This window comes from Schistosoma mansoni, chromosome W, assembly GCF_000237925.1.
Source record: "Schistosoma mansoni strain Puerto Rico chromosome W, complete genome".
Classification (NCBI taxonomy): domain Eukaryota; kingdom Metazoa; phylum Platyhelminthes; class Trematoda; order Strigeidida; family Schistosomatidae; genus Schistosoma; species Schistosoma mansoni.
In genome coordinates, this window is record NC_031502.1 from 25,742,628 (window position 1) to 25,766,379 (window position 23,752).

Sequence of the window (23,752 nt, forward strand, 5' to 3'; positions counted from 1 at the left end):
AGAACCATTTCCAGATTGCTATCAAAGGCTAAGGTAAGATGTAATGGGGGAGTCGAATAACACTGATGGTTTGTAATGATAAAATGAGTCGATCGTATATCGTTACAATGGTTGAAGTGTTTTTCAATAAGGATATTGTTATATCCCCTGGTGAATTATGAATGGTAACTCTAAGGACTATTTATCGACCAATGTATTATACCTATTTCCTTTTGTACAATTGTTACGTAACTAAACTATTCATATTCGTGTTTCTCTTATCATTAGCTTTATTTTGATCTTTGATTTATTATCATACGATTCTTGAGTTATAATCAGTTTATTGATTACTTTGGTTTGTATAAAAACCCGGTGTGTTTGTAAATAATGATTCATATTGCCGAGGCTGTTATTTGTGTTCTGCACTCAACTGGCTGGGCTAGGCAGATAGGAAGGACCGAATAGCACTCAAGACTGCCCGTACGATTTCAAGTATCATCATTGCGCCGATCAGTAAAATCCACTCCTCTCTAATTGCACGTTCATATATATTACGAGACCATACGCTATAACAGATATCAAAGCCACAATGAATTTTTAGCAAGCAAGGTCATCAAAATGGACTAATTTAATACTTGTGAAATATTTTTTAGGGCTAGGTTCTATAGTAAAGATGATGACTTTGTCCAGAATGACAATGAAAGCCCTCAGAACCTAACATGGCCAAAAGTATTTAATAACTTGGATTTTGGAAGGTATATACATGGTTAGGTGATGAGGGAAGTGATGTGTGGGCGAGAATGATTGGTTGTTTTGCTTAGTCAGACATGTAGACAGTGTGACAGGTGTTATATATTCCCCTATCCTTATTACTTGTTATTATTGATAAACTATTCTTTGTTGTTGGATTGTGTCGGATTCGGGTGTGGAAATATATTAACGTTCTAGTCAGGCTGATCACGTGTTCTTGGTCTGAGTTGTGTTGAAGTCCTGTAGAATAGACACTGGGAGGGAATCTAGTGTAGATACTCGTCTAAGGTAAATTAACGTCCCATATATGTGATCATTTAGACCAACAGTAAAACGATGAACTATAATATTCCAACACTTGTTCCTTATTGCTATAGAAATAAGAATGTTTACTATTACTATAATAGCTAATAATTACTAGGGATACAAGTTAGAAATATACCTGAGGCAGTTTTATTTCCACCTTGACCGGAATATTTCAGAAAACCTGTTTGACAAAACCGGATTACAGAAGATAAATTGATTCTTCACATTTTCTCACTAGATAATTTTTTTGTATCATACACTGGACAAAGTGAATAATAATAATAATAATGAACCTCTAATTTTCGATTAATTATGACAAACTGTTTTGAGAAACTAGTTATACAGTTGATTGAATTTCAAATGGCCAGTGAGTTAATACATCGATGAACTATTTTCCCTTATCCATATGTTTTGAGGGTGAAGCGATAAAACTAGTATTTTCTAGCCATACATTATTCAACATTATATGTCGTGTACTATCATTGGTCGAATACTCAAGAATAAATAAATATTATGATGAAAAAAAATCCAAATATGTTTAGGTGATGAACCGTTTACTAATGATCTGTTTGATGGAGATTGTTTCAATCTGTGAATAGTAGTCGTCTGCTGGTTTGTCCTAATACGGGACTCATCATTAGTGTATACTCACGAACCGAATCAATGAAATCCAGGTTTTGTTGGAAACTCCCAATTTTTGGAATATTGAGCTTAAGATCCAACGGTTCACATTTTATTTAGTCGACGATATAGAAAATATGGAGAACGAATTTACTATGTTTATTATGACATAAAATCTCGTAAAGTACTGTTTTTAATATGTAATTCGTTCTCAGAAAAATAACTTGAAATAACAAATTGTATACTACTTACTTTAGAATCACCTATTAGGGCCATTCCAATTGATAATCTCCGTTTCATTCCACCAGACAATGTTTTTGTGTACTCTTTTTTTTTGTCATGCAAATAAATCTTTCTCAAAGTTCTTTCCACTTGCTGTTCAATAGTGGAATTATCACAGCCTCTGAGCTATAAGGGGAATTAAAAAAGAACAAATAAAATCGATAGAAACATTAATGAAATAAAACTCACTGTTTCACTGCCTACAGTATAGAGAAAGCAGCTATAGTCACTGAGCCTATAAACGTCAACTTGTGAGCTTTGTTGACAATCCCGGGGAAAAATGGATTTGCCGGATTTATGTAGCTTTATTTGAATAAAATGTTAATTCACATTGTTTTGGTTGGATAACAGACACTTTTTAAAAGACTATTCAGCCTTCTGTCAAGTGAAATTTGATTAATATTAACGATATATATATATATGATGTCATTATCATCTGATTATCCAAGAACAACACTACAAGATTAACAGCATTTGAATCTCCCTCTAACACTATGGATCAAAACTGTGAGGTTTTATACATGGAAACTGACAATGTACAGATGGTTGATAAACCAGTAGCAACATCAAATTATCGATGTAACAGAAATGCAGTAAAAATCGAAACATACGCCAGACAACTAAGTTTTGATTGAAAATTAGTTAAAATAATGAAAATGTGATCAGAAAACAGGTGGACCAAAAGTATTATTGATATCTACAACTCCAAGAACAACAAAATATCGAAGTATAGGGAGAAAAATATCACAGTGGTAGGTACTTTTATTCGAATAAAAATGCTTACGTGAGCAGATAGATAAAGATGTTCTTCAACAGTTAATGTATCATATAAAACGTCGTGTTGTGAACAAAAACCAAGATTTTCATGAATACCTTCTATATCATTACGAATATCATGACCATATATACAAGCTGTACCAGAAGTGGGTGGATACAAACCTGTATGATATACAACACAATTAAAATTAAAAAAGCATTTATCTAAATATCTGTTTAAGCTGTTAGTCGATAAAACCTATACAATCACAATCACTGTCCAAATATAAATTAACAAATTTTTAAACATAAAAAGTTTTCATGACAGGTTGATAAACGGCTTGTAAGCCATGCATACAAACACCTAAGGTAGAATGAGGGAATAGAATAGGCACACAATATTCTTAAACTTAATCACAGAGAAAACGTTGTGCTGTGTGATAACATACGAATTACTCATAGTGCAATGAACCACTTTACAAGTAACACCCTCAAGTGATTCGCTCCGTACTTATGGAAATTATATTTTTTACAAATACATCCTTCCTCTTTAATATATTATTTTACAGTTGGTGAGAAGTTATGAGCGTTTAATAGCGAATAGTTATAAACCATTTAGTGCTTGAGAGGTTGCAGATGGTCAGTAATAGTCAACGTATAACCAAGTTACAACACCATAGAACAGAGAGATGAAATTAACAAGTTAAACATCAAAGGATTTGAAATAATAGTGTAGTAGTTCGAAAAGAAGGAATAAAACAATACAATAGAAGTACGAAATAATAAGGGGAAGATGAGGAATGAATGTATCTGTTCCACTACGATCAGTTTCGAGGCATGTCGGATAGCATCTTCAACGATTGATAAGGATTACTGCACGGACCCGAACCAGGTAGTCTACACTTACGCGTTATACTAAGATAACTAATATCAGATACATTTGTTTGAAGGATACAAACGTCAGGTGTTTCATAAAATATCTACCTACATGGTTCAAAATTTGAAAATGTCTCATAAAGCATCAATTAAGTGACTACAATTTCCATTATTCTTTCACTGCTCTATTCACCTGATCATTTTGTAGTTAGTAGTAGTGACGAAATTTGAAGGCTAATTTATCTCCAGGAACAGATTAGAATAGTCCTTCAGCAAATATTAGTAGTGTAAGAAGACATATTATAATATCTCTAAACTATATAGTGGAATGCCATCCACAATGGACTTAAAACTGACCATATAGAGGTGTGAAAGAGTAGCTAGTGAATGTGATTTTACTCTTATCTGTGATTGATTGTACTTGGAAAACTTACGAGAAATGGCTAACGGGCAATAAATAATAAACTATGATCACTGAGAGGTAGGAAAATGAGTTGTTTGCTAACTGATAAGAACCTGCACTATAACTGTACCCTTGATGACATAAGCTAATACTCGAGCAGCCCGAAGATACATTTTGTAGTTGTAAGGTATAAAAACACAGGTTCGGACACTAAAGGGGATATCACCCTTTTTGAAATTAAACATGAACTAGACCAAGGGAACTTTATCTATGATATCCAAACACTTAAACTTCTAGTTGGTAGTATATAGAGTGTGAATTATTCACCTTAAAAGCATTTCTAAAAATAATTTGCACTAAAACAAATAAATAACTGGGGAACTGATATTTATTGCTGGTGTTGATATACCATTTTAGTAAGCATAACGCACTTTTGTTCAGTGTCCTATTTGTAAATACATACATGTCATTCATTCACTATTCGCCTAATGGCCAAATCTGTTTATGTCCAGGCAGATTGACATAAATCTAGCGAGACCAGTAATCTTCCTGTTTAAATATAAACTGTATGTGAAACATAGGAGTCACATATCCAACATATGTAATTTCCTTAATCTTTCAGGTAATAATCGCATCATTAGGTTGGCCTGTCACAAAATATTCACTTTATCAAAAAATAACCTATTTTCGTAGTTTATTCGTTGCACATCAATTCATCGCCAGATCAACAGTGCGCATGCTATGACTTCTTTCGCATCATTTTCATTTTATTCAGTGTACTAATTTGCAGTTGGGAGTGTGTAAAATACGACTTTAAAACTCAATGGATGACTTTTACGTACAATTAACCATCTGGAGAATCTTGATAAGAAATGAAAGGGGTAAGATTTTGTGTTGGGAAGTATAAATTACGAACACGGAATTCTTATATTTTCACAACAACAAATCATGAAGTTTGGTCGGTCGATAGCCTCTCTTTTTTTACGTAATCTGAATCAATTAGTAGTTCACTTAGAAAATATTCAATAACTCAAAAATGATTACTAGTGAGAATAATTTACGAAGCATCAGAAATGAGATAATTACTTGTGATTAGCGAGGATTATGAAGTTAATGACAAACGGTTCAGAATATAATAGAAAACTATACCATAATCATTTACCGGTTAGTATGGATAGAGTCGTAGTTTTACCAGCCCCATTATGCCCTAGAAGTACAGTTATTTGGCCTTCATAAATGTTCATTGTTAAATCAGACACAGCAACAACCGTAGATTGTTTGTTGGAATAGACCTATGGAGAAACGATTCACTGATCAATTTTCACAGAAAAAGAATAAATTCCGAAGAACTAAATAATAATCATGGGTGAAGAGAAGTAAATGGATGTAAACGTATGAATGAAGGGATGATTTTGGTGTGCATAAAATAAGAAGCAGCCAGAGGAAGACTGGATGACAAAATAAACGATAATAAATTAATGATAATGATAGAAATAATTTCAATAGCATGTGAGTCTAGATTCATTCACGTCAGAATGTTAGCCTAATAAAACCTACTTCTAAATGAAACTCAGCCGTTATCACAAACAACTTGGTTTACTAGTTTATAAGGCATATTGATTTATTGAACGAGAGCTATGAATGCTAAGCCTAGATAGATGGAGTGGTGCTTGGTCCTTTGAAGGTCAAGTATTTATGCGATTGTCTTATCACTGTTCTAGTTTTCAAGTAGAATTACTGATGAGACCCAAACTACGACGAAGCAACTGTTCATTAGTTCCAGTTTCCAATCCTTTGTGAACTGAATTGAGACCATGGTGAAAACCATTTTCAAACTGGTTCATTTTCATTGGAAGTTTGGATGTTTTCATAGATGTTTAAAACTGGAATCAGTCGGTCACTTTTTGGCGTATATGCATCCCATGCGGATTGCCTCGATATTGTTTTACGTCACAAGCATTATAAGCAGAGGTGGATGGTAGCTAGCAATGGAATCCACGATGCGCGTTTAGTCCTATTTGGAACTCGTCAACTGGGTATACCTGAATCCCCAAAACTGGTCAATTGCAGTTCTTAACATCAATAGGAAGATTCAAACAACCAATACAAATGAATTAGACCTCATCTGATTATACAAGCCAGTAGCTATCCGGACAACTCACTGGCGTTTGAAGTGAACAATACTGGGTTCGAGTTATAGAGTGAACATTAATTTTGAGGTGAAAGTACATTTAGCTGACGGATCCCGGATAGGACAAAATGTGCGCTCTCGATCCCAATGCCAACCAGCAACCATCTCTGCTTTACAGTCATTTCCAAACTGTTTAGTGAGTAGTTTATTTATTTTGAAAATATTATTTTAGTTGACGTGACGAAAATAACACCTTGGATATCTGGTACATAATATGTAAACCATAGCTCATTAAGATAGCCCCCGAGCTGTTTGTATGTCAATACACATACCATAAGTGATAGTCGTGTTATGTTCCACACGTCAAATCGTTTTATGCACGAGGGGATATATGATTAAACAAATAAAGACAACCAATTTATCGAAATCAGAATCAAGCCCAAACAGGGCTTGGAAACACGGCAGAAACCGACACGGGACGTGTTATGTGTTGACGATAAACTCAACTGCATGAATAATTTGTCCGAGAGCAACAGTCTGCTGCACCTTTATTTCTCACTCCCGTGTGGCCTCAAGACCTACCTAGATTAGCCAAGCCTATAATACAAGAGCACAGTAAAAATCCAAATGGGCTTTACTTTGCCGAGTAGAGCAAGAGCCATAGGTATCGGCAAGTAAGTTGTGGACATATCATAACATCATAGCTGAAAGTAATGTGCAGAATACTGAGTAAGTGTTGCATATTAATCTATGATTATGACAGTACTATAATTACTTTACATAAGTGATCAATTGAAATCCCAACTTGTAAACCAATAGGTTCGCTTTCGAAATATTCATAGGTGTCTGGACTTGATGCAGATGGTTGTTCGAGTGTGTCGTCCCCATCATCATTATACTCAAGTAAAGGTTCGTTTTTCTCTGGAAATGGATCTGATGCGACAAAATCGGTATTATTAGTGCTTGTTTGTTGGCTTGTTTGGAACTCTTGATTCCTACCAGCAGTATTTGTTAAAGAGAGCGATCCTGTTGTTTCTTCTACATTTCTTGTCAGCTCATTAGGTTTTAGGTCATCAAGCAGGACTTCGAAAGTTAGTTTACGCCTATATAAACACTGAAAAAACATTGCACAAACAATATAGCAAACAATCAAAACTGTTCGCACTAGCTACTATAGTGAGAAATCATTGGAAACAATAGAACACTGCATAACTGTTCCATTTTGATAAACGCACTACTCAGGGAAATGTACTCGTTGGCTCTCGGATTTTCTATCCAATGCTTTCATTGTAAAGAGACGGATAAAAAAGCAGTGGCAAACAAGTTGCTCATTTGCACATTGTCTCGCTTAATTGGAAATATGTAAACTACTAATACTGTTTTGTACTTGCTTTATTCTATGAATCATTAACTTTCGTTTAATGTATAAATTATTGTCATATTTCTTTCTATTCAGAAATCACTGTAATCTGAACGTAACCTTTGAATTCCATTTTGCCTATTCTAATGTTCTAGTTTGGATATGGTTGTCGTTCCTTTGTGCGTAATGGTCCTGTTGGTCATATGTGTATTATGAGTTGATCGAATCAAGAATAAACCGGACATACGGTACCAACTAAGTCGTTTTCTCTCCGCTTACCAACTTATCGAGTCATAACACGATGGTCGGATATTTTTTTCTGTCTGCCTTAAAAGATACTCATTTGCAAGGTTGTACTAGGTAACCTACCGAATCAAGGCCGTAAACTAGAACAACACAACTTTCTTTCTCCCTGTATACTAAGCACAGATTAATCAACAGACAAAACAAGGAAATAACAACCATACTTTTGAACCAATTCAGTCACAGCGTAAAACTTGTACGTATGTACATCGATTCAAGTTGCCATACCCTATTAACACAGATGAAACCGCAAGGTCGAATCCCAGAATATTAGAGGTAGTAACGGTATCAGTGGTAATGGGAAAGATTAAGTACCAAAGATACGATTTGAGTCGGCATACGTAACACGTCCTAATCACCTCAGTTGATGAAGATTTACTACCGTATCAATCGAGTTGCCATTCTTACCTAGTATCCGTTTCCTAACCCAGGCATTGCTTACTCCGTGGTCCCAAAATCCATGAGCAATGCTTTGAAGACACCTATGATTGAATACCAGTGACATAAGAATATCCTCCACTATTAATGACCATGTTTCACAACCGTAAAGTAGAACGGAGAGAACTGCTGTGCAGTAATTTCGTTCCTTTGGTCAGAAGACGGACATTTCGCCTACTCAACAGGTGATGCAAGTCGAAAAAAGTCAATCGAGCCTTCTGAATTCGTGCCGAGATTTCGTCAAACACCAGATTATCAGTACTGATGAGACTCTCAGGATAAATGAAACGGTCGATCCGTTCAATTATTTCACTCCCTACCATTAATTCAGGCGTTGATGCAACCTAATCCTGAAAGAACATTGTACATTTGGGGAGAGAGAACCGCATCCCAAACATGCTTGGGCTATTGTTTAAGATGGTCAGAAGACCGTATTTTGTCAGCGTTTTCACCAAATAGAATTATTTGCGTATTTCAAGTCAACAAGTGAATATCCTGGTGAACCGACTCCATGAAAAGTCAGAGGATGAGTGTGTTATCTATGGGAATGTTTATAACAAAGTTAAATAAAACTGAAGACAACGGAAAACTCTGACGAACACCAAACCAAATAACCAATACTGACGACAGTTCACCATAAGCTCTAACTCGGCCAAAAGTGTCCGAGTAGAGAGCCTGTACAAGTTTAATGTACTTTGTTACACCTTTCAATGACAGATGCTGCCATAGAACCTCATTACTAATCGAGTCGAACGCCATCTTAAGGTCAAAGAATCCAACTATAGTCGGACGTCAAGATGTATATCTATGTTCCAGAATCTGCAGCAAGGTGAATATTTGGTCCGTACATCCACATCCATATCTGAAACCAGCATGGTTTTCGCGGGTCGTCTCTTTACGAGTCCTAGTTAGTTGTCAAAGTATTATTGAGGCTAATATTTTAGACAATATATTAGTTAAACTAATTCCTCTGTGATTGTTACAAGAGGAATTTTGCCTTTTCTTATAAACTGAAACGATCAGAGATCGAGACCAGTCAGAAGTGATTACGTCCAGTTCCCAAATTCTAGCTAGGATTTCAGTTAATCTAACTGGACCACCATTCCGAAAATTTTCAGGGGCTAGTCTATCAGGCCCTGCTTTTCTACCTCGTTTCAGATTATTCAACCCCAAATGTCCTGGTACGGCCAAGAGTGGAAAGAGTCAGCTCTCCCTCTCGAAATGCTCTCACATGACCACGTGCATACAACCACTACCAGGGAAGTCCTACTCACTGCCTTCATGCTACGGGGATGTTGTCAACAAAGTTGAGAGGAAGAAAAGCGAATGTCCAGAGCCTTAACCGGACCGGTGGACACGGCGAGTCCACCTAGGGGAGTTGGAAAACGCTGATTCCAAACCAATGGTGCACATGGACTCCAGCATCTTGACAGAACAAATGGCGTATGGACCTATTGTTGGTCACCGGGTACCATTGGACTGCATCTCCTAACGTTGCTCCACTGCCTTGTGGATTAGACCTTTAGGTCAAAGGCTCTGAGTGTGACCCCCTAAGAAAACCAACTACTTCGGTTTGGGCACCCTGGCAGTATCATAGCCCTCACACAATTAATTGAAATGACAATATTATTGTGTGGTGCATATATATTTGATGCCCCCTTGTATCAATATTTATGTTTTCAAATAAAAATAAATAAAATAAAACTTAATCTTTTCGACCTCACTAAGAGTTGGAGAACTTGCATCAGTTTTCCAATCATGTTTCTTGGAGATAGTGAGTAACTTTAGTGTGGTTGGAGGCCATTCGAACTGTTTCCAAAAATGTTCTGCCCATCGGTTCAGTCTCCTGGATTGGTAGTCCCATTTTTTTCCGAGATAGTTTCACTAAAAGCCGTATTTTTAATACTCGTTTCTTTGGTAATTCTGCACAGTTGTTTACTGTTACCTAGCGCTACTGTCTTTTCCATTTTTTGTGCATTTGCTGCCCACTACTGCTCACGATTACTACGTAGGCTTTTTATCAGCCTGCGTTTAGGCTGTTTCTGCTCCTCACATGTCCCAGAGTCCGATGAGATGATTTTCTGAGCATCTATTAGTTCTGTAGACACCACTGAAATCCACTGACTTTTCCTAACATTTTGGTCTAAGTTACCAGTAGACATCACTGCTGTTTCTACGGCTTTTTAAATATCATGACAAGCTACCTCGGGGTGGATAACACTTTCATGGTTGACTAATTTCTTCTCTAGTTGTTCCTGAAATATACTCTTAACTTTTTCATCATTTAGTTGAACCCCAAAGGGTTTGTTTGCTGTGCCTTTTCTGAGTCCAGTAAGACGCAGACAAATCCGTGCTCGAACTAGAGAGTGGTCTGAGTCTAAACATGTGCTCCAGAATAAGGGGAATTCATCTATCGAACCCCTCCAACGACGGCTAATGGCAATACGACTTATTTGAGTCCATCAATGAGTCTATTGTGGAGGTCACCATATCAGACGATATTTCGCCTTAGGTTTAAAGTTGGTGTTTGCCAGAAACAAACGGATATCTGAGCATAATTGCAACAGACGGTTGCCATTATCTGTTCGCTGAGCCGAAACACCATAAGATCCACCCAAGTGCGGTTCAGTTCGGTTTATTTTACTTAGTTGAGCATTAAAATCACCTACTACTGTTACTATATCAGAGTGTTTAGCTTTTTGAAGGAGAATGGATAGCTTCCCATGAAATTCATATTTTACTTTATTCGCCTTACAATCAGTGGGAGCGTGGATAGAGACAATAAAAAGCCAATGGCGTATGTCTTTATCTTTCCAAGTTCTTACTGGCCTGTTTAGTTAAACAGCGCACAAGCGACTATCTATTGGTCTCGTCTAACAGAGCCTGTTCTACTTTATAACCTAATGCTATACCTATATCAGCGAGAACGCAGGAAGTAGCGAGAGGGGGCGGTTCTTTAGATTGAAAAGGTGAAGTTAGATGAGTGACCGTAGTTGAATCTTGAATGCACGTTTCGGAGACGCAACATTTAGTGATGGTGCAAAATTCTAGAGTCCTAATTAAAGAAGCCTGTCTTCCTGTCTGACACAAGGTTCGAGGATCAAAAGCCCCAACATGTAGTGCAGAGCATGGTTTCAGGAGACCAGGAATAACATTTCGTGAACTCAAATCATTAGCATCGGTGGAGCGTGGTGATACAGATAAATGAGAACGGTTAGTCGTGAGGATGGAAGAATTTTTGAAAGCTGGAGGGATTCAATCATCAACAAGATGGTCTCGGTTCCTGATAGAGATATGAGGTTTGCAAGTTGATAAGTCCAACGTCGAGCATTAGGTTTTAGATAACAGGATTGTATATTGTTGGGAATTAAAAGTCTTTGACTAGATTTCTTCAGAAGGCTACGGAAGTGAAAATGAAACTTCGGTAGCATGGTTTAAATGCGTCATTTAATTATCTATCTCTAAATAATGAACATCACCCTATTCTGTATACTGGTTTGTTTTTACTTTACTTATTATATCTAACAGTTTCGTTTAATCAGATAATTTAAAAGTATGGGAGTGTGAACCGATCTGAGTTTGCCCCTAATTTTTGCACTGATTAAATCAGTTGACCAATTCATTACAGCTTTAGCAACGCTTTTAAAGTAATGGAAGTCACCTAAAATCTTCCATGAAATTTAATTATGTTTGAATTAAACAATAGTGATTTTTCACGACATAATTCAAATATAAGTGTGGCTTGTGGCCCAATACTACTAACGATAATATCACAGCTGTAGGATACCTTCAAATTCATCATAATAACCTACATATTAACAATTGTAAATAAAGTGAATGAAAAAATATGAGTGGTTAGTTTGATGTTATTCAGGACAGCAAAATTGTTTATAGCGACAAATAAGGCTTACGAGAAATGGGAAGTACCATGGTTTAGGAATACCGTATTTTCCAGGCCAAACAGCACTTATATAGTGAGTAAGTATCAGAAATACAATAGAATCAAAAATAAACATTGAGCAGAGGAGATGAATAGATAGATTGTCATCTGGAGAAGCTGGTTTGAAATAAGATGAGAATTGTACACCCAAACCTACAATGAAACAGTAATAAGCGATATCTGCAGTTTAACAATTCGTTGAAATAAAAAGGGTCTTATAAAAAAATAACTGGAACTCATTACTAAAATAGTTTTCATCCAGTAAAACCGTTATGATAAACCAGCATCCGGGTCTTGTACATTTCATGGTGTCAGTTGAAAACAGGTAACAATGGTCAATTAATGCTTCCATCTTGAAACAATGAAAAGTTCACAGGGTGTACATCTCAGATGCCTTTGATCACAGCTCAGAACAAAAAGTGTATTCCGAGAAATGAATGTTGAACATAATTATAACCCTGATTATATGATAAAATTACGAATCGGGGACGTTACTGTGCACTACTAGATGTGTGAAACGAATGGTTCACGATACAGCGATCAGAAATTTATTTTGTGAAAGTACTTAGAGTAGTTCTCTGTAAATAAACGCAATAATACCATTAAACGTGGCCAAAATAAAATCGGGACTGGGTTTGAATATCGGCCCTTGTCAACAAAAAGGACGAAACATTCAGAGTGTAGATCATAACTCAAAAATGAAACAGAACAATAAAACGCGACTATTTTAAGTAATTGAGGATATTACCTGCGCCCTCGAATTGTCCGATTAAAATGCATAAGAAACCCATGCCTAAACTGGGTAATAAGCACGTAAACAATTTAATGAATAAGTTTAATTCATTATAATGTCGTTCCAAAAGTGGATAAGGTAATGAGATAACAATCAGAACTGTACAAACCAACGCCACACCAGTATGAGCTATAATGTAAGCAAAAATTGAGGAAGACATTTGTTATTTTAAACAGTAAATATAGAATGAATAGTTTGAAAAGCTTATTTCAAACAACTTAGTTGCATGATATTGACCAGGAGCACACAGATACATTAAATTACTTTTTTGTGTTTATTTATATAGTGAAATCTTCAGACCGTTGTATTTTCAAACACCTATCAACTATTATTAAATTAAAACATATTTGGCCATGATGACATTTCTAAAACGTTGGTAATCATCAGCAGACAAATAAAATGATACATTTTGAACTATGTGGGATATTTTTGATATGACAGGATAAATAGGCTAAGTTACGTATTTGTTTTTTGTTCAACATTATTCCCGCTTTTAATTCAATATGGTGGTTACTCAGTGTAATATCTGTTTTATTTTTAGTAGGGTATTTTGTTTAGTATAACATTGATTTATCTCAGTGTGATGTTTATTCAAGATAATATTCTTTGCATCGACTCAGTGTAAACTTCGCAGTTTGGATTTTTGTAGTAATTCTTAGTGTTTACCCTATGTGTGATAATTGTTAACTGATTATCAAATGTGAATAAAATCAGCGTATAACGGAGTGCATTCATGTATCAATTTGATTTGTTTTTGGGGTCAAATAAATCCCAATCACCAACTTTTATGTTCTCACTACGCTTCGTCGGATTTGAGGTTTGAATACCAAGCACAAGTCAGTTAAACATTTAGCATACATAACAGCTTTCTTCAGTATAGTGATTCCTTCTTCAGGTCGATGCTCATAATTCACAGGAACTTCATAAAAATACCAGTGACAGCTTAATACTCAAATTCTTTTATATGAGTCGTTTGATGAAGCCTTGAAAACAAACAACAATATTTCAAAACCATAACATGAACATTAAATAGGAATAATATATATTTGGTTGTTCGAGCGAAACACCTTACTGCTGTCACACTCCTCTACAGTCAACAGGACGACTTTGCCCACACACCTTGAGTTGCTGCCACGTCAAAGTGGCAGCTGCCGTCGGGCTTATCAGACAATGCATAACAGTTAAATATATGACGAATGCCCCCAAATGACCTGGTACGGCCGAGAGTGGAAAGAGTCAGCTCTCCCTCTCGAAATGCTCTCACATGACCACGTGCATACAACCACTACCAGGGAAGTCCTACTCACTGCCTTCATGCTACGGGGATGTTGTCAACAAAGTTGAGAGGAAGAAAAGCGAATGTCCAGAGCCTTAACCGGACCGGTGGACACGGCGAGTCCACCTAGGGGAGTTGGAAAACGCTGATTCCAAACCAATGGTGCACATGGACTCCAGCATCTTGACAGAACAAATGGCGTATGGACCTATTGTTGGTCACCGGGTACCATTGGACTGCATCTCCTAACGTTGCTCCACTGCCTTGTGGATTAGACCTTTAGGTCAAAGGCTCTGAGTGTGACCCCCTAAGAAAACCAACTACTTCGGTCTGGGCACCCGGGAAGCATTACAGCTCACACACAAATCAAGTGACTTGTGTGGCACATATGTATTTGGTGCCCTCTTGTACCAATGTTTATTTGTGCACATTAATAATACCAATACTAATAATAAATGTTACGAATATATCAAGTCAGTACTCAAAAAATAGAAAGTAGTTATCTAAGGGTTGTCTGGAAATCTATTTCAACTTTTAGATGAATGAAAAAATAACTGGCAATTCCTGAAGATTATAGGAATACATGGATGTTAGGGCTAAAAATTTAAGATAATGGTACAGATTTATTCACCTTTTGTTCTTCCCTAATTCTTAAATATTTTCGTACTTCCTAATTATTTTTCTCCATCGTTTGCTTGTTTTAACTTATTATTTATTTCTCTTTTTAAACTATCATACATAGGCAATTTGAATAAATGCAGTTCCATAATATAACCGACGTTCACCTACAAGAACCTAGTTGAATTAAACCAAAATCCAGAAAATACGGTTCGTTTAATATTTCATATAACTCAATGAATAAGTACATCTTATTTAACTAGCTTTCATCTACACATTTTGTGCGAGAGCTAGTGCTACCACATGTCTATCGAAAGAGGTGTCATGGGGTTCGAAATCGGCATATATTGATTGGAAGTCGATTGATTCAACCACTAAGCCCCTTCTTACAGAATGACGTAACAATCTATCCAATCCATCTTCTAGTCAAAACACTGGAGTTGAGTTAAATAGTTCCTGAATATCTTTCATTCACCATCCAAAAACAAGGCGAACTAAAGTTAAATTGTCTAACCATAAAATTTGAAATGCATATAAAGTCATGTATAATCTATCTTATTAATAGTAAGTACGTCGTACGCTACTTCTACAACTAATCGACCAGGAGCATTTTTAAAAACAGCAACTGAAACTTCTCAGACCATAAAAATCAAAAGGAAAACTAGGTATACTTACCAGAGTTGAATAAAGTAGAAAGAGCAAATCCAAACGTAAAAATACTGATACCGTATAAAAGTAATGACGAAAAAATAAGGAGTGGATTTGATAGTCCCAAAATAGGGCCATTTCCTGATAATGGGAAACAGAGCAAAATACTGAGAAAGAGGCTAATGAGAGTAAACACAAACAAGTTTGTAATCAGCCAGGAAAACCAATACGTTGATTCTCCTAGTCCCAGAAGCTTTAACATTTCCTACAACTGAAAATATAAGATTATATCTTACTTTTATTCCTCGTTGTTTTTCGATAAGGATAAGTCGAGTGCAATACAGTGTTGGGAAAATGAAGCCCAATATCAACATAAGTGCTAGTTGCTTTTGGATGACAATTATAAACTCATCTTTGATATAAGGAGGAAACGGCATTCGCTGTAAGACGACCTTCAATTTTTGGGAGGAATCATTCACTTTGCAATTTATGTTGATTAAGGAGCGATCTATAGCATATTGTAAAACTAAAAATTCCTCCTTATAGTTTGGAGGAGATGCTGCAATATCCTTAGACCTTGGGCCACCTTTGAAAAACATTGGGAATAACACTCTCGTAGACCAGTCACTTTTTGAGCGAAGTCTTATAGTATAACTTGTCACACTAAAATTGGAAAAAGGATCGAAGATCACGGCTCCTAATGTTTGTTTGGATCTGACATCGTCGCTCTGAAAGAACGCAACAGCCTCACCCTCCGTTTTAAATCCAAAAGGTTGTAAATTCGTATACATGTAAACCGTGTTCATGATTTGGAGATTTATTGTATCATTGGGAGCATATGCCATATATTTATGAGAAAAATAAAAACCACTGTCTACACGAAAGGAAGACCAATTTAAAGGCTGAAGAACTACCTCTCTCGTTGCCCTTCCACGTAAGAAAACAAGCACACTCACTAAGAGCAAGGGAACAACAATTACAAAGATAGCCTGGAACCACGAACGCCAAAAAAGAAGAATATTTTTCTTTGTCACCCAAAAAAAATTAGAGCAAGCACCAATCATTGTGAATTAACAACAGCTTTAAAACAAGATTTGGATGAGTTTTAACGAATATAGAATGTTACTTAAAGGTTGAAATAATTTCAGGACAGAATCATCCAACGAGGTGCAGTCTTCAACCTGAACAAGACTCTAAACATCAATAATTCTTCGTAGCGAATGAGGTAATTTCTTTGAAAGTCGATTATCGTTATTACGCTTAGTTTCCAAAGTTACGAGTCTTCCCTTTTATAGATGGTAGTTTGTGTTCCCAGTAATCACCACAACAGGAGAAAGTATTTTTTGTTAAGGACAGATAGAAGTCCAACATGAAAACAAACTTAAAAAGGATAACGAACGATGAACAACAGGGGAATCCTTTCTTTTTATTTTATGGCCTGAAAAACAAGTGAGAAAAACTTGACTGTGATTCAATTAAAATGAGCTTGTTGGTGATGTCTAGTAAAATAATGACGTTTTGCAATACACTGGTTTTATTTAACTATAGTGGACTTTGTTGGGAACATAAGCAACATATTCTATTTATCAAATTTCAATTAAAAAGTTTATTTGGTTGATATAGACCTGAATAAAATTAGCTATTAACTCGATCAATTGACCCTTTATTGTTGACTACACTAATTTTCGTGACTCTTTTCATCCTAGAATATTTCCTGGAGCTAGTGACGCAACTGGTTCCATGTGAACAAATTTACAATATTTTGGTGTTTTTTTACAGCTTAACAACCATTTATAGTAATATGTACATCCATAACAAACTATAGCTGTCTTGTTGACATTTGGTTTCTCCTATAAGTAAGCAAATATGTATGTATAAGTAATAATCTAGATGTTTGTTTAAAAACCCTTTCATAGAACTAACCTATTCTCTGAAAGAACCATTATTATTATATTTTACTATTATTTAAACACATAAACATTGGTACAAGAGGGCACCAAATACATATGTGCCACATAAGTCACTTGATTTGTGTGTGAGCTGTAATGCTTCCCGGGTGCCCAGACCGAAGTAGTTGGTTTTCTTAGGGGGTCACACTCAGAGCCTTTGACCTAAAGGTCTAATCCACAAGGCAGTGGAGCAACGTTAGGAGATGCAGTCCAATGGTACCCGGTGACCAACAATAGGTCCATACGCCATTTGTTCTGTCAAGATGCTGGAGTCCATGTGCACCATTGGTTTGGAATCAGCGTTTTCCAACTCCCCTAGGTGGACTCGCCGTGTCCACCGGTCCGGTTAAGGCTCTGGACATTCGCTTTTCTTCCTCTCAACTTTGTTGACAACATCCCCGTAGCATGAAGGCAGTGAGTAGGACTTCCCTGGTAGTGGTTGTATGCACGTGGTCATGTGAGAGCATTTCGAGAGGGAGAGCTGACTCTTTCCACTCTCGGCCGTACCAGGGCATTTGAGGGTTACAATTTGTGATTTTGTAAACGAAATTTATGGAAGAGCAGAATCTTAATCGATCGATGATGTGCAATAAAAGAATGCGGTCGAGTGATGCCCATTCACGAGACTGTTATTGACGTAAGCCTACGAATAATTTTAAATCAAACACAAGATCAATGGCTAACAGAATAGCTTTGTGTAATAAAACGACACGACTACATGCAAAATATTGACATTAAATTGACATGATAGATCACAGGCACTCGAAGAGAATTATTCTGTAGGTCACTTACTCCCCGAACAATTAAGACTTGATTGTTAGGTATAGTATACAGGACTCGACAGATTTTTAAACACAGCTATTAATGTTTGCACCTCAATCTAAGTGTAAGTGCATTTCAGTGCTTGAGCAAGTGATCAATTTTTTGAAGATTGGTTTCATAACTGTCTGAGTACTTTTTTTTTCTACAACAAAGCTGTATATTTATTGATCAGCTATAAATATGCTGTATCAATTATCATGCAATAGCCCAAAGATGTTAGCCCTCACTAATCTGATTGGTCAACCTCTAAGTTTACTAAAGGTGCAGATGATTTATTTCTTGGGTTAACAGCTGACTAGTTATCCAAACTGACATACTGAAGTGCATTGTCTCTCTACCTAGGCTACCAGGATTTACACTGTAATATCTCGAGTGTATACGTATTTTATTCAGGAAACCGTCGATCACAAGCTTTTGGACATGGAGTAACCAGACCACGTCCTGAATATCCTTTGACGACGGTTCAGTCAGTGGTCTTGAGTGCTGTTAGAGGTGTGAGGGCAGTTATCACTTCCTGGTTGCCCACACCGTGGAAGGGTTCTTCTAGAGGTACCTGAAAAGGAAATTGGGTTAGGAGTGGTCTTAATGACGTGAGAGCGTGACCGCAGTGCCCAAGGGACAACTGCTTGAGGTCGGTCACACACGACCTTCTTGTGGGTAGTTTTTGTGTTAGCTCAGTTCTTTAAAGGACCTTACCGCCGGAAACGGAAATCCGTGGCATAAGGCGAGGTGTGCATTTTTAGGGTCGACCTTTTCTAACCCCACCCATCCTTGTGGGAAGGCAGCATCGCTGTCATGCTGGTTGTCTGAAGGAAACACCTTACTGCTGTCACACCTCTGTACAGTCAGCAGTACGACTTCGCCTTCGGACCTTGGGTTTGCCGCTTTTAGTCTTACCGCTCTTCAACCGACCTGCCTGGCATGGTAGGACCTTGAGGAACGATTGTTCCAGCCAGTATAGCTCGATTGGTTCATCACAATAGGCAAGCCCGACCACCACGTCAAGGTAGCAGCAACGGTTGGGGGAGTCTGTCTTTCAAATCCACATAGTCCAACGATTCCTATCGGTCTATCACTTAAATATAAGTCCTTTTATCTCGGACTGGTATGTATGAACTCCATGGTTAGCATCTAAAAGATAAACGTATTCAACTGATGGGAAACGATGGGGCAATTTAAGATATGTTAGTTGATATAGTCATATTTCTACGTACTATCTGGATCTAAAGTTACGAAATTATTTGGTATTTCCTACTCTCCGAATCTGCCTATTTTCGAACAACTATGTCCTGTTTGGTTTTCTCCACCACCCATGAAGCTATAATAACTTATCTGCCTGTTTAATTTCCTCTCAATATTCTATTGTGAGGTGTGAGAACTTGGGATGATGAATATTTATGGCAAGCCTTATATTACTGATGAGTAGACTGTCCAAAACATCTTTAAATCATGCTGGCATGTTTACACCATATTATCAAGCGTGATTGTTATTAATTATTGAGGGAAAAGAAAGTTTTGACAAATATGTGAGTTACTGGCTTTGATCACTTAAGTATTCATGGGATTTCGTGAGGAATAACTAACAGTGGGATACTGTCGTCCTCATTTTTCCCATGGAAAGTAAAATCTCGACGTGTAGGTATACTATTTTTGTAGCGCTTCATTAAGAGCTGGTATTGTACCTTTCAACAATCAAAAAGATGAGAAGGCTTACTGGAGTGATGTATGGTCCAGCAGGTCCATCAGGTAGCTTATTTTGCTTCCAGCTGTTATTTAAAGCTTACAGATCTATCCATTTTGGAGATAATAGGAAGTTTTGCGACTTATCACTGTTGATTAGTCGCACAGGGGCGTTAAGGTTTCGGTGTGTGGTTAGGTTTATAGGGACAAATTAGACTCGCCGTATTTGTGACAGTGTTGGTGGGACCAATTACACGCAACCAGTTTCACCTATCCGATTACTGTCATGGTAACGACTAGAACCAAGTCAAGAGAGGTAACCAAACTATGTAAAGCCCTGTTACAGAGCTACGTACAATAACAACTGTTACTGTATGCTGGTCCTCATATTAATATGAAGACAAACGTCCCATAGCTAAAATCCGGAATAGAAAGAACACTAAATTCGTATTCCGAGCTACAAACTCAGGTCAAGAACTAGCTAGAGGAATCATAACAGACTGATAATATAAGATAAGCTGTTTTTATCCTCGATGACCTTTGAGCGACGCTAAAGTGACCTCGTGAGTATTCACCTACCCACTGAGGTCAGGAGATGGTCATAAATTAATGAGGGATTGAAATTAGAATTTGAATTTGTGAGTGAAAGTAACGGTTTTCATCAAGAACTGACACCAGCTACAATCTCGAAACGCTATTTAACTACATGGACGAATGAATTTCGCGCCCAAATCCATGACCTGCTATCCTTAATTCTATTTAATCGCCCATAAATTATAGTTTCGTTAAATTTTTTTAGATATAATCCATCATGTTGATCACCACGCGCTGTAAGAAAATCTTCAAGGTGTCCTGACCTCGAAATATGTGCCTATACAAAATCCTTGAGGGTTAGTGTACTTACAAAAAGCGCTGGTGAGTGTGTGTACGGCCTTCATATTCACTGCGTTTCTCTGAGCGTAGTTCACACAATGACACCCAAAATAATTATCCTCAAAAAGTGGATTATAATGTTGCCAATAGATACCAAGCATTTTTGAGGTACTAATCAGTGTAAGATCACTTGCATCAATTCCTGGAATGTAGATGGGAAGTTAACTAAATTCAAAGGAATTAGCTAGAATTCTTTACGACCAGTTGGTATGATAAATTTATTCCCATCCAGAGGCCGTAATTCCATTTCTCAACACCTCAATGTGAGATTTGATGTCCTAAACGAACAGGCTCCTCTCATTTAGTTTTGTGTATTGTCAGTCTGCCGAAGAAAAGGAAGTTTTTTATGGCGTTGAGCTGACAGTAATTAGAATATAAATGGAGGGTGGAATTTTTTCACTAGCTAGAATGATGGATGAGGCTCAGAGTGATGACGGGGTTACTATAATTCCTTTCTTGATAACTGGGTCCGGTTGTTACTGGTAATTTGCTGAAACTGTGAGAGCTAGCTAACAAAGTGGTGTATGGTCATCCGAGTGAATGTAGTGTTGGCGGCACTTGGCAAATCTTCAGGTATACTCTTCTCGAACATAGTGCTGAACTACCAAGGTAAGTTAGAAGACAGATGTTTTTAGCGATTTGTTCATTACCTAGAACATGACGCACAAATTTGGTCACACATAAGTGCCACAGATTTGGTTGGCTTCCTGGAATTGTCCGACCATTCCGTTGGCTCACTACGGAGACTCTATCTTAGCTGTGCATATGACAACTCAGTGATTTATTATTGAAGTGACACCCGGGATTACATTCAACCTAAACATAGGACGGATGAAGAGTTTACGCCGTTGCCAATGTTTTTCTACGGCAATGTCGACCAGCATCTGAAAGCATGCTTGTGACTGTTTACTACTTGCCATATTAACAATGAGTGTGGTTGTGGTAGGTTTAATTAGTGTAACAATCCAGTAACATCATCCATTTGTGGATATTCCTGAATACTTAAAGGTCAAATTGGTACAAAACGACTGTTACGTCACCTCGACAATGTGCAAGTTATCATAGAAGAGGTTAAAACAAGACAATTTTAAATTTGGTTCGAGTTCAGCTACGCTGTCTTCATATTACTTTTTCAATTTTCGTTTGCATTATGCATCCACACGGTGCTACATTTTGCGCATGAACCCCTTTTGAACCTAGTGCGAATCAGTCTACGGTGTCAAGCAAATCTCATAATCAGATGGACACGAATGCAATCTTAGCGAGTTTTATAGTTGCATTTAACGATCTACCATTTTACTCATGGTAAGCAATATTTCGAATTTAGACACCGTGGTCACTCTTGTAATGATGTGGTCGAAAAAGTATCTGATTGTGCCTAGTGAGACAATATAATATGATGACACATTTTTCGTCTGCAACAATCATAAGCACTCCATGAACCTACTTAATCTCTTCAACAAAACTCACAAGGATATAGATTTTACTATGAAACATGAAGTAAAAGATGAATTCAATTTCTTAAATATTGGAATCAAATAAACCTTAGATGGCAGAAAAGGAAACAGCCTCTGTTAGGTTTGCTGAAGTTATTGAGATTAAAAAAAACCAAACCTGATTTATGTATCCAGAAAGAGACAATAATGAATTCATCACTACCATTGTAAATAAGTCATTATCATTACTTCTGAGCGGGTTGTCAGGTACCAGCAAAGTTTCATCGTGAATGTTATCGGTAGGGTGTCGTAATTGTGAGACTCGTGTCGTTCCAGTGTACAGGGGGAAGATCAACATCATCACGGTTTCTTTCTAAACATGTGGCTTTAAGACCGTCAATGTTGACTTTATCGTCAGTTCCGTTTTTATCGGTGATATAGTGTTCGGGTTTACGATGAAGGATGATGAAGTATTCTTCGTACACCATTTTGGGAGGTCGTCTTAAGGAGTCGCGACGTACAGAAGCGTGTGTGTACTGTTTTAAGGCACGTTGAACAAAAACATCAGTTAATTAAGGTCGAGTGGAAACAGGTTTAGCTGAATGCATTGCGTTTGTAAGCCTGCCCATGTAGGTGTTTAGATACATGTTCATTGAAGAAGATGAAGGATTCACGAATTCTCCTGGAAGTCGTAGTTTCGTTCCATTAACGAGTTGGGCTGCAACGTATCCAAAGTCAGCTTTCACTGATCGCTATAATCGAGCAACACGAGTTGAAGAGCGTCGGTACACTGTGAAGCGTCTGCAGCTGAGGGTGAAGCCATTAATTGTTGGTGGAATCGTCCTACCAAGCCGTTTGCTTGTGGGTGGTAGGAGGGCGTTCGGAATCGTGTGGTTTCTAATAATGTAGTCGGATAACTGGAATGTCCAGATTCGAACTGGTGTCCACGGTCTTTAGTGATAGTTGAAGAGCAGCTGAAGTTTGCTGCCCATCATTCGACGAAGGCACGAGACACTGTTTCAGCGGTAATGTTCTTGGTGGGTACTGCTTTTGACCATCGTGTGAAACGGTCTGCACGTTAAGAGGTAAAAGTATCCACTTGAGTCTGGTGACGATCGTACCAAATCAAGATAAACATGGTCGAAACGGGCGCCGGGAGTTTCGAACGAGCCTGAGGGACATTTGTTGTGTGCAATCACATTGGATTTCATGCGGTTTATACGGGAGCGTACCTACTCCCTCAAGTCTTTATTAATACCAGTCCAACAAAACCGTTCTGCTATGAGCTTGACGGTTGCACGAACACCTGAATGAGAACGTTTGTGCGATGTATCGAAGACGTTGTTTAGATAATTTTTCGGCAAGATTGGTCTATTCCTACGTGTGGATGTGCTAAGGAGTAAAATTCCCTTGGAGATAATTTGTGCCGTATATCAGTGTCTTCTTTTGAAG

The 23,752-nt window shown here is 37.4% G+C and overlaps 1 protein-coding gene across 1 annotated transcript in view; it reads right to left on the reverse strand.

The window, feature by feature from the left end:
- The window catches only part of Smp_165800 (putative atp-binding cassette transporter), a gene marked incomplete at both ends in the record, with an annotated part of 87,689 nt that extends 65,905 nt beyond the window's left edge, over positions 1-21,784 (reverse strand). Inside the window, 7 exons of the mRNA XM_018789133.1 lie at positions 1,909-2,064; positions 2,723-2,877; positions 5,136-5,265; positions 6,880-6,950; positions 12,083-12,298; positions 12,894-13,067; positions 21,709-21,784. Coding sequence (XP_018654606.1) covers positions 1,909-2,064; positions 2,723-2,877; positions 5,136-5,265; positions 6,880-6,950; positions 12,083-12,298; positions 12,894-13,067; positions 21,709-21,784 — 978 coding nt within the window. The remainder of the gene's footprint in view (positions 1-1,908; positions 2,065-2,722; positions 2,878-5,135; positions 5,266-6,879; positions 6,951-12,082; positions 12,299-12,893; positions 13,068-21,708) is intronic.
- Between the last annotated feature and the right edge of the window lie 1,968 nt (positions 21,785-23,752).